The 11,000-nt window shown below is 42.0% G+C and overlaps 1 protein-coding gene across 3 annotated transcripts in view; it reads left to right on the top strand.

Moving 5' to 3' along the window:
* The first annotated feature begins 3,358 nt into the window (after window positions 1-3,358).
* TEX10 (testis expressed 10) overlaps window positions 3,359-11,000 on the top strand; it is a 60,967-nt gene continuing 53,325 nt past the window's right edge. For 2 of the 3 annotated variants that reach the window (XM_049830107.1, XM_049830104.1), the window contains exons 1-4: window positions 3,359-3,464; window positions 3,990-4,135; window positions 6,979-7,167; window positions 8,570-9,276. In XM_049830107.1, coding sequence (XP_049686064.1) covers window positions 6,988-7,167; window positions 8,570-9,276 — 887 coding nt within the window. In that variant the 5' untranslated portion in view covers window positions 3,359-3,464; window positions 3,990-4,135; window positions 6,979-6,987. The other variant, XM_049830105.1, reaches the window with a different exon arrangement.

Raw genomic sequence — 11,000 nt, 5'->3', positions numbered from 1 at the left:
TTGACAGTCTAATCTTTTCTTATTGCTGGTTCTTTTACAAAGAGTTATCTGCAGAATGAGCTACTGCAGTCAGCAGTACAAATTAATCCTACAACAAATACCTGGAAGTTACTCCCTGTGGCTGCTGGGCCTGACTCAAAAGCTTTTGTAATGAAAAATCCTCTCCCATATAAGGATTATGAATAGGTCTCCACATATGGTTTTTTTAAATAAAGATTAAAAATAATAATAAAAAATCAGTGCTGTCAGTCTAGTTCTGAGTTGAGAAGTACCTGGATTATAGTCCATTTAGGGAGCCTAGATAATTGGAAGCTTTAGCAAAGTCAGCAGAGGTTGGCTATGCTTGCAAATTCAGGGATGCGTCCCAAGAGACCTAACCAGACTATGGTTAAGAGGCACTGATGTGGTAACGAAAGTATCTTTTGTCTTCTCTTATTGCACCAGTATGAGAATGAAATGAAACCTGGCTTGTACTGTCCTTCAGTTCAGGCTCTTTTAACATGAACTTTTTTCCAACAAAAGCAGTAGTGGTTTTGACTGAATGTAAAGGTCTTTACATTAATGACGACTACATTTGTGGGATGATGAAAAATGTTTGGGATGGTTACAAATTACTGTGTTTGGGAAAAAAAAAAATTTAAAATTAAATTGTGTAATTAAAATTTGCTTCCTGCTTGTGAAGTTGGGTAGCATTCAGTGGTTCTAATTAAAGCGCTTCAGCTTTGCAGCCAAATGCTGGTATGATATAGACATGCTGGGGCCAGATGGTAAATGAACCCTGTAATGTTAACTTACATTTTTGGGGGAGATCTGGATGGAATTGAGAATCCTCATCCTGATGGTTTCACATCTTCATATCCCGGAATTCAAGATGCCATAACAATAAGGTAACAAAGAAAGCAGCAACAAAACTGGTTAGTTTTGTTCTATGAACAGACACAGGAATGAAAACAGTTCACCAAAAAGTAAAGAAATTAAAACACAAACCCCTGCTTTAAGGAAATTGTGAAGAATTTCTAGAATGCCTCTAAATATGTTCTTGTCAGAAGCAGAGGTGGAACCAGAGCTCTTAGAGCTCATTTACTCTACAATAGGGACAACGTTAATGCTTGCTTTATGAACTCGGTCAGTAAAAACATCTTTTAGTTGAGACGAAATTCTGAATTCGGTTCCTGTAATGCAGAAAATAAAAATAGAAACATCTTTTTTTGTTTGTTTTCAAAGGGCAGAACATTCTACTAATTAAAATAATAAAATCAGAATGTTCAGCTGTTGTAAATGGCCATCTCTGGGACAGCTTCTTTTTCCTCTTACTGTGGAACCACTCCTAGTGGAAATAAATTTAAAGTTAAGTTGAAATTACTTGGATTTGAGTAATTTTTTTTCCCTTGAGTGCAGGAGGAGCATGCTGAAAATGGAAAGACCTCCGTCTATGGCACACTGATATAAAATAGCTTGGATGATATGCTGCAGAGTGTTGCTGTACTTCTCAAGGACAGCTGAGAAAACTGAACTGCACAAAAAGCATATGAGTGTATGCTTCTGGAAATGTTTTCTGAAAATGTAGTCTCACATAGTCTATTCAGTTGTACAATTATCCCCCCCTTCCCTTTTTTTTTTTTTTGGGTGCCAGTAGAGGCTGCAAAAGAATGATATTATTTTGTTCTTGTATCTGCCTGTATTTTGTGATGGCCTGGTATATTCTTGTCCCAATGAAAAACTATTTTTGCTCCAAAACAGTTTTTAAAGATAATGTTTTACTTGTGCCAGAATTGCAAAGTAAGGAAGGTGTTCTCTTTACTAATGGCGCTTAAAGGATGATGCTGACTGTATTTAATAATACAGTTTGTTTCTCACTGCAACAGCAAGGCAGACAGCTGGGGTAATTGGAGAATTAATAGAATTAAAACTTATGCAACAGCAAGAGAAATTAAACCAAGAGAAAATTTATTTTTCTTTTACCTTTACCTTAGTTTTATACATTTTACTCGGAGACCATAGAGCTTTGGGGAAGCGATTTTTAACAAACATGGAGAACTTCTCCTCCTCTTATAAGGCAGAAAGCGGAAAGGAGAAGGGTATTCCCAGGTAGAATTGATAGGAGATGAAACGTTTTTGAGTGTGCGACAGAAGAGTTACCGTCTGCTGTAAATAAATCATGGTGACCTCTGTTCTAGGCAGGTACGGAACCATCCTCCTCTGGTGTTGCTGCTCCCTGCATCTTCTGGGGTTGCGCTCTGTCCTCCTGACTTAGGAACTCGCTGCCCCTTTCGAAGCGGCAAGCTCGGTCTGGGCATCAGTGCGCAAAATGACACGGCCTGCCCGGTGGTTTGATGCCGTATGGGAAACCTGGAACGCCAACACTGACTCTGCGTTGCCTCCACCAAAATCCTTCTCTCTTCCGAGTGTTTTCCACCTCTAGAAACACACATCTTGGTATCTGCTACTCATAACGCACTCGCATTACCTCCCGTAGCCCACCCCCACAACCGCGCTCAAGAGCGCACACCGCTGCGGTGATACCGAAAAGCTGGTCGAAGAAACTCTCTAAGACTCGTTTTGGAGTTTTAGAAAGCAGGCATTCTTTATTGCATCGCGGGTTGCACGGGGGATAGTTCCACCCAGCGTGCATGCCACAGCTTTAGCACTAACAGGTTGTATAGAATAACTAATTGCATATTAATCAGATTAGTATACATATACATAAAAATAATTGCCACTGATTATCTTAGTACTGCCTACATCCGACCATGCGTAATGAAGGGGCCATTTGAGTCGAAGGGCTGCTTTTGCAACCACCGACGCATTTGAAGTTCTTGGCGGCTGTCCTTGAAGTCTTGATTCTTGTCCTCGTTCTTTGTTCTCGAAGGTTAACGCAGCTTCGATCACAAGTTTCAACATTGTTCTCATCGAGCGGACAGGACCACCTAGTCATAAGAGCGAAGAACTGCAAAACTTCTGAGTAACTACCTCTACTAGTTAATCGCTTGGCTATACTTTGTCTGTGGTTTCAATCATGTGTTATACTTGAGATATACTTATATATAAATAAGTATATTATAATATATATACTTATACTTTATACTTACCAAATCTCACTTTTACAGCCACCTAGCAGCAAACCAGTTTCCACGGCCGGTACAAAACATTAAAACCCTCAAATTACTTAGACATACCGTACAGAATGGGTGGAAATAACGCTATCAGCTATCTGTCCCTACAGAGAAAAGGAAAACTTCGCCCTCCCCTCCCCTCCCCTCCTCTCCGCCGGCCCGCAGCCCGCCCCCCCTCGCACCCACTCACCGCCGCCGCTGTAGGTGGCGCCAGCGCCCCGCGGCCCCGGGCGGAGCGGGAAGGAAGGGCGCTCCTTCCCGCCCGCCGCCTCAGCCGCTCACGTGGGCGGCCGGTTTCCGGGCAGGTTCTCGGGCGGGGGGCGGAAGGGGGCTCGCGCTGCCGCGTGGTTGGTGAGTGGACGGCGCGCGGCGGGGGAGGGGGAGGAGGGGGAAGCTCGGCGGCGCTGTTGCCGCGCGGGAAGAGGAAGAGGAAGAAGAAGAGGAAGAGGAAGAGGGAGGAGGAGGAGGAGGAGGAGCAGCAGCAGGCGGTAGCGCCCGGCCCGACCCGGCCTGGCCCTGCCCTGCGCTAATCGGCCGCCTTTTGTGTGACCCACCCCCTTTCCCTCACGCTCCTGCGCAGGGCGGCGGGAAAGCGTGAGCACAGCCCCGGGCGTGCCGGTCCCGGCTCAACCGGCGGCCTCGGCTCCCCTCCCCGCCCCCCCAACCTCCATCCCCGGCCGCGGGCCTCCTCCTCGTCCTCCTCCGCCGCCCCCCCCCCCCCCCCCACCCGGGGGTGCTTCCCTCAGCCGCTGGAGCAGCCCCGGCTTCTTCCCCGACGCGGCTGCGGCGGCTCCCGGCAGCCGAAGTTGGCGGCCTCCCCTCCCTCCCCGCCGGCAGCGGGCGGGAACTAACGCGCTTTATTTAAACGCCTCGTAGAGAGAAAGAGCGACCGGGAGAGAAGCGGTTCGTCGGGAACTAAGCCGAAAGATGTCCCGGGACGGTGAGGAAGGTTGTTTAACGGCCTAGACCGGCGGGAGGAGCCGCCGCCGCCTCCTCCGCTTCAGCAGCGCTTCGGCTCTGGGGTATGGCGTTTGCGGTGGTTGGGTTGTGTGGTGACGGGGAGAGGCTTGGCCAGCGCCGGAGCCTCAGGAAGTTAATTGCGATGTCAGTAATTGCCCCCCTTGGTTGGGAGAGAACTCGCCCGGGTGGAAATTTGCTGCGGGTTGAGAGGTGTTAGGGCAAGTACCCGGCCTTCTGGTTTATCAGGATTTTCCTGATTGCTTGAGCTCGTAAATGTGCTGGTAGCAAGATTCCCTGAGGATACTTGCCTCAGAGTTGCAGTAAGGGAGTAAATTACAGGTGGAACCGCCGCTCCTTTTGGTTCCCGTCTGTTTCCCTAAGCCTGAGGCAAGGATGGCCGAGTGACAACTGAAGTAGCGTCTGAAAAGCGCTGCGGGCAGCTTCATGTTAAAGGAAGCTGGTATTGATTCGAGGTTATTTTAATGTTCTGGATTGTAAAACTGCACCAGCGCATAAACTGTTAGGTGCGCTTAGCTCTGTCCTGTTGGAGGAGGGCCGACTGAAAATACAGTTGAAGTCGAAAGGCAAACAGTTGCTTCAGCAGGAAGTTTTATTATAATCTTTACATAACTTCATAAGCTGTATACAGTTTTGTTTAATGTCTTATGACGTAGAGACTGTGGTGTTTGTTTTCACGGCTGTGGTTTTGTAAGCATTTTATCTCTCGTGTAGCGTGGTACCTATGAATTGGGAATGCATATGTTTAGATTTCCAATAAACTACTTCCAAAATATGCAGTGCAAGGTAAACTGTGCTGCTTTGTTTTAGTAGGAGAAAGCATATTTTATAAGACCTCTCCTTTGAAAGAACTTAATTGACTTTGTTCAGCTGTGTGTGCACCTGTATTGTAAAGTTTCTAAGGCTAATTGGAAGCCAAACATTTTGCCTTATGAAGTGAGGCTTCCTAAATATCTCCATTAAGGCAAGCTTTGTAAGTGGAAATAGCATTCGTGTCAAAAGCTTCTAGCTGTGTCTCTAAGTCTTGCAATCAAGTAGTGAAAAACGTGTTGTAATTTTTTCCTAAAAGATGCATATGGTAAAAATCAAAAGCTTATAAAACCACAGTTGTTATAGTTGGACACTAAAGGACCTTTTTATTTTGGCACCAAACCCCAAGTTCTTTAAAGCCTTTTCAGTTGATAGGTTACTTATGCTAAATGTATACTTCAGTTAAAGTTGTCTTGCATATAGCTGTTTTAAGCTAGCAGGAGAAAAGCAGAAATTAAGTTGTAGTCCAATATTTGTATAATCAGTTGTTTAAGCTGTTTTAAAAGAATAGAAAATGACAGTTGGGTTTAAAACTTTCTTTAGTGATTATCTTGATGATGTGTATGTCAAATACTGTGATACAGCACAAATTTACAGTTTGAAGTCCGCTGGGAAAAAAGTCAAGCTGTCGAATTCCATTTCCTAGAGTGAATGATGATCATGTCCACCATAAAAGAATCATTGTTTGGATATTTTGTTTAGAAATCTATGGGTTTAGTCAGCTGTATTTTTTTTTAGTTAGTTTGGTCTTTAAATTTTGAATGTTGTGTTTGCAACTTTTTTGTATAGTTCAGATTTTAAGAATGTGTAAAACCTAGCTACTCAAAGAGTAGTTTGAAAGAGAGCAGAAACAAAAAGTTTATGTACGTGACAGCATGGACTTTATACTGTGTACAGTGAGGTCTGGAAGTATGCAGATTTCCAGCTCTGTAAATACCTGTTACCATTAGAAAGCTGTGAGATGTTAAACCTAACATCATAATGGCTTTGTGCTTGTCTGCCCCTTTTAAACTGTAAGTAATCTCTGCAACCACTTCTAGGCGTCGTCAGACCATGGATTCATGGTCTTAATTAACAGAAATCTGGGCACAATTTGTATGTGATGTTGAGTGTTATGACATCAGCTTCTGGAGTTTTGTTAAGAGTTAATCTAGAAGTATGGAGATCAAGGGAAGGAAGATTAAATAAAGGAACTTGAGGTGTAGTGTTTGTTGGGGGGTTTTGGTGGTTTGGTTTTTTTGGGTGGGGTTTTTTTGCCTTTTTTTTTTTTAAGTCTGGTGGAATTAAGAGTACTTTTATCAGTATGGATATGTCAAAGCCAAAAGGTCATTCAGAAATTGAAGTGTGGGGTTTGATTTGTTTTAGTTATTGTACATCTAGTATGTCTGTACTACTTCTCATACTACCTTATAGCTACTCATACTACCTCATTTCTTATGCCTTTATTTAATATAACTTAGGCTTTCAGTCTCTTTTTACTCTGTGTGCCCATTTAACACCTCCCCCCAGCTTCTTTCTAGTACTGGTTTTAAATGCACAGGCTGGACTTTTCAGTGTGTAGTGGAAGTTTTCTTAGACTCTTCTATACTGGTGTTATCAGTGAAGGCCTGATTAAAACCTGTGATTTTTACCTGTGCAGACTATGCTATTAATGATTGAGTTGGTAAACAACGTACAAATTAAATGAAACAGTTCACCGAGCTCCTTCGGCTTGTCAAGAGTCAACTATGTAAAAAGTTGCTTTATTGGCAGGATCTTTTTAAAACAAAACCAACAACTTAATCAGATAAAGCAGTGGAAGATGCAGATACTTAAGTGATCTTTTTCAGTAGTTCCCAGAGCAAAGATAACCAAAGGAGCAGCAGAATGTTTTCTGGACACTAGAAGAACAGCTATACTGAATCAGTCTGCATGTCTGTTTAGCCTAGCATCTTGTCTCAGGAGCAGACACTAGTTTATGCAGTGGAAAAAGCATAAAATCAGTAGCCTTCATTAGGAAGCTGCTGCTCTTTGATGGGAAAAAATATTTGTTTGTAGTGTATTTAATCAAATTAAAATTCTGAATATCTTTTTGCAGAGAATCAGAATGACTAAGAAAAGGAAACATCAGGAAGATTTCCAGAAAGTGAAATTAAAAGTTGGGAAAAAAAAGCCTAAACTAGAGAATGCAACTGATACTACCTTCAAAACAAAGGCCATACAGATTCCTGAGCAGCTTAAAGAAGATGGAGTGCTTCCTACGCAAAATAGAAAACTTAACATAAAGGTATACTGTGTCATTACATTCTGAAATGACGGAAAATTACATGTCATTTATCTAGGTTTACTATGTTTACTAGAGTTCAGGAAAAAATATTAAAAAAAAAAAAATTAAAAAAACCGGCAGAGTATCTGAATACAGCCTCTTTGTCCTTGACAATAAGCTGACCCATGAATTTAATACTCAAATTACTGGACCAGCATATAGCCCAAGGGAAAGGTTCTCAGCAGTGCAAAACCTCAAGTTGCACACTGATCTAAGTATACAGGATTAACGTTTGGTTCTTGAAAGTCTTTTGTAACTTAAGGACAGGATTTTAAAAAGTAGACTTCCTGAGATGATGTTTTTAAAAAATCTTGCATTTCTTTGGGTGGTGGTTCTGCTTTCCTTCCTTTGTGTTGTCTTCTATTTCTTGCTGCTCTCTGCTTAAACTGAAGAAAGCTGTTGAGACTGAGATGTCATAGTTCTACTTTTGAGAACAAGTGTGAGAGGATATATTTTTTGGTCATCTCTCTCTTAAGTCAGTAGGGTTGTGCATAAACTTAAGAATGAAGGAGTATGTAATTACCTGAAGGACAAGTGTTGTGCTTTAACCCCAGCCGGCAACTAAGCACCATGCAGCCACTTACTTCCTCCCCCCCCTGCCTCACCCAGTGGGATGGGGGAGAGAATCGGGGCGGGGGGAGAGGTAAAATTTGTGGCTTGAGAAAAGAATGGTTTAACAGAACAGAAAGGAAGAAAATAATAATGATAACAATAATAAAATGACAGGAATAATAAGAAAAGAATCGGTATATACAAAACAAGTGGTGCACAATGCAATTGCTCACCACTCGCCAACCAACACCCAGTTAGTTCTTGAGCAGTGATCCCCCCAGACCAACTCCCCCCATTTTATATACTGGGCATTATGTCACATGGTATGGAATACTCCTTTGGCCAGTTTGGGTCAGCTGCCCTGGCTGCGTCCCCTCCCAACTCCTTGTGCCCCTCCAGCCTTCTTGCTGGCTGGGCATGAGAAGCTGAAAAATCCTTGACTTAGGCTAAACATTACTTAGCAACAACTGAAAACATGAGTGTGTTATCAACATTCTTCTCATACTGAACCCAAACCACAGCACTATACCAGCTACTAGGAAGAAAATTAACTCTATCCCAGCCAAAACCAGGACAACAAGTCATGGTATCTTGATTTTCTTGTCATTGAATTTTGATGATTTGTTCATTGTTACGCTTTAAACTAATATTGTAGTTGTTCTGAACCTATTATGCTGTTATGAACAGCAGTACATCATAAGAATAGATTTTGCATTTTTGAGTGTTTAAGAAAAATGCTGGAAATAGGTGGGGAAATTTAAAATGCTTGAGGTAATAATGATGGCAACTATATATGTTTCTTTCCTTTTAGGATCTGCTTTCACAGATGCATCACTATAGTCCTGGGGTTAAGCATAATGCACTTCTTGGCCTCAAAGATCTCCTGTCTCAGTATCCATTTGTGATTGATGCACACCTTTCAAATATAATAAGTGAGGTGGCAGCTGTGTTTACAGACAAAGATTCTGGTGTCAGAGGAGCAGCTGTTCACCTACTGCAATTCTTGGCTTCAAAAATAAGAGCGGAACAGATTGCTCCATTTTTTCCTTTGGTAAGTGCCCATCTCTCCAGTGCCATGACTCATATCAGTGAGGGAATTCAGGAAGATTCACTGAAAGTCTTGGATGTTTTATTGGAAGCATACCCAACTCTTCTCACAGACCGCAGCAGTATATTGTTGAAGAATTTTGTAGAGCTTATTTCTCACCAGCAACTGTCAAAAAGACTGAAAAGCAGAGAGAAACTTTCCTGGATGCTCTCTGTTAACCCAAATCGCAGAGTAACCTCTCAGCAGTGGAGGTTGAACGTACTTACCAGGCTCAAGAAGTTTCTCCAGGCAGTGGTAGATGGATCCAGTGAAATAGAGGATGAAGGGCTTCAAGAGCAAAAGGATGGCCCTCGTTCTGCGAGGAACCCAATATGTATAAGTTGGAAGGTCCATGCAAATAATCAGCAACATATACAGCTGTTTGAAAATGGTGGCTTACGACCAAAGATCAACTCATCATTTAGACTGAGGTGAGAAAACATTAATTAATTTGGGAATTAATGCCAACTGTATGATCACAATGTTAAACTGTGGTTCGTTGCTGTTGAAGACAACAATTTAATTTTTATTGTGGGGTTGTCCCTTAGCCATATTTTAGGGCATTTAGTGTAACGTGCAGTCTTACTGCAGTGTCTTGAAGATGTGGAAATACTCAGCAGATAACCGTGCTATGTGTATATCATGAACTTTCCCATTATCAAATAGAAGCTTTATTTGATGCTATGCATAACAACTTTGGAAGACCAGCTCTAGTGGTTTTCTTGAAATGTGAACTGATGACCACACGTTGTTGCAGGATATTAAATAGACCTGAGGGCAAGCAGGCAAATTTCTTTACATGAAATGTAAGCTTGTTTCTTACACTGTGATAATGAATTCTAGTGAAACTTTGTGCTTTTACCTGCAAGAGTCTATCATAAGTTTTCCTTTGACTGTAGCTCCTTTTAAAAAGGACAGCATGATGTGTCTGGCTGTATGAAGTTCTGCGGAGTTTCCGATTCTAGCTATTTTTAATCAATTCACCAGTTTATATCTTCACTATGGATAAGAGTTGTCTCATCTGAGACATGTTGATGAATATGGAAGAAAGCGTAGTCTGCTTAGTCACAGAAAGGTTTGGGTGGTTTTTAGTAGTACTCTAACTAGATGTGAGCTGAAGTTAAGGGAAAAATAACTAACCATCTTTATTTCTCTTCTTCCTTTCTGATTCACCCACTTCTCAAACTAGAGGGGAACCTCCCATCCCACTTTATGGTACCTTTTAAACATTTGCATCCTCATGTATACACATTACTATAGATGTTACCTGCTGGTAGGACATCTGGAATGATGACTTGAAAAACAGAAGCTGTTTAGCCATTGTATAGGACTTCTAATCTATAGATAACAGGGTGGTTTGAAGAGAAACCAGAATCCTTGTTTTACTGCTGGGGGAGACTGAGTAAGGGGTATAAAGCAGTTAATACTAAATTCATCTAGGAGGTCAGTGGCAGAAAAGGGTATAAAACTCACGGCCTAATCCATTGCTATGTCCGTCTCATATCTTTGAATGAATGAAGTGCAGAAGAAGAGGTGTTCTCTTTTAATACTACAGGTATTGGCCTGAGTTAGCAGGCGTTTTCCATCTCTGTCTTGGAGACACACGAATGACCATTCTATTTCCACTCTCCTAGGCTTTCTCTTGGTAGATAGCATATTACTTCTAGTAGGTATAGGAAATTTATATTAAGCTAAGTAAAATCTGCAGCTTATTCTCATAAAAGTGGTTGTTAATGTAGCATAAGAGTTCAGTCATGACCAACAATATCTGCTGCAGGTAAAACTTTAGTTGGAAACTAGACCAGCGAAGCCCGTGAGGCAGGGGGAATGGTTCAGTGCTGAGCACACAACATTCTTGTGGAATTCGTCTCTGCAGTCAGAAGCATACGATTGTGGACCACTGTATGTCAGAGGATTCTTGTATTGTGCCCTCAATGATATGCAGTGGGTGATATACCATGCCCTGTAGTAGCTGAAGATGGCATTGTATCCAAGGTCTAGGAAAATAAACTTTACGTCTGGTGTCACCTGAATTGGACTCCACTTCTCTGAGGAGCTAGATTTTGGTTGAACATCGTGATCGACTTGTGGTTATAAATACTTTTGAAGAGACGTTTGCAAGCATGAGGAGGAGCCAGAAGAATAGAAGCACATT

The sequence above is a fragment of the Accipiter gentilis genome, chromosome 27, assembly GCF_929443795.1.
Source record: "Accipiter gentilis chromosome 27, bAccGen1.1, whole genome shotgun sequence".
Taxonomy (NCBI): domain Eukaryota; kingdom Metazoa; phylum Chordata; class Aves; order Accipitriformes; family Accipitridae; genus Astur; species Astur gentilis.
This window is presented reverse-complemented; position numbering and strand designations above follow the sequence as displayed.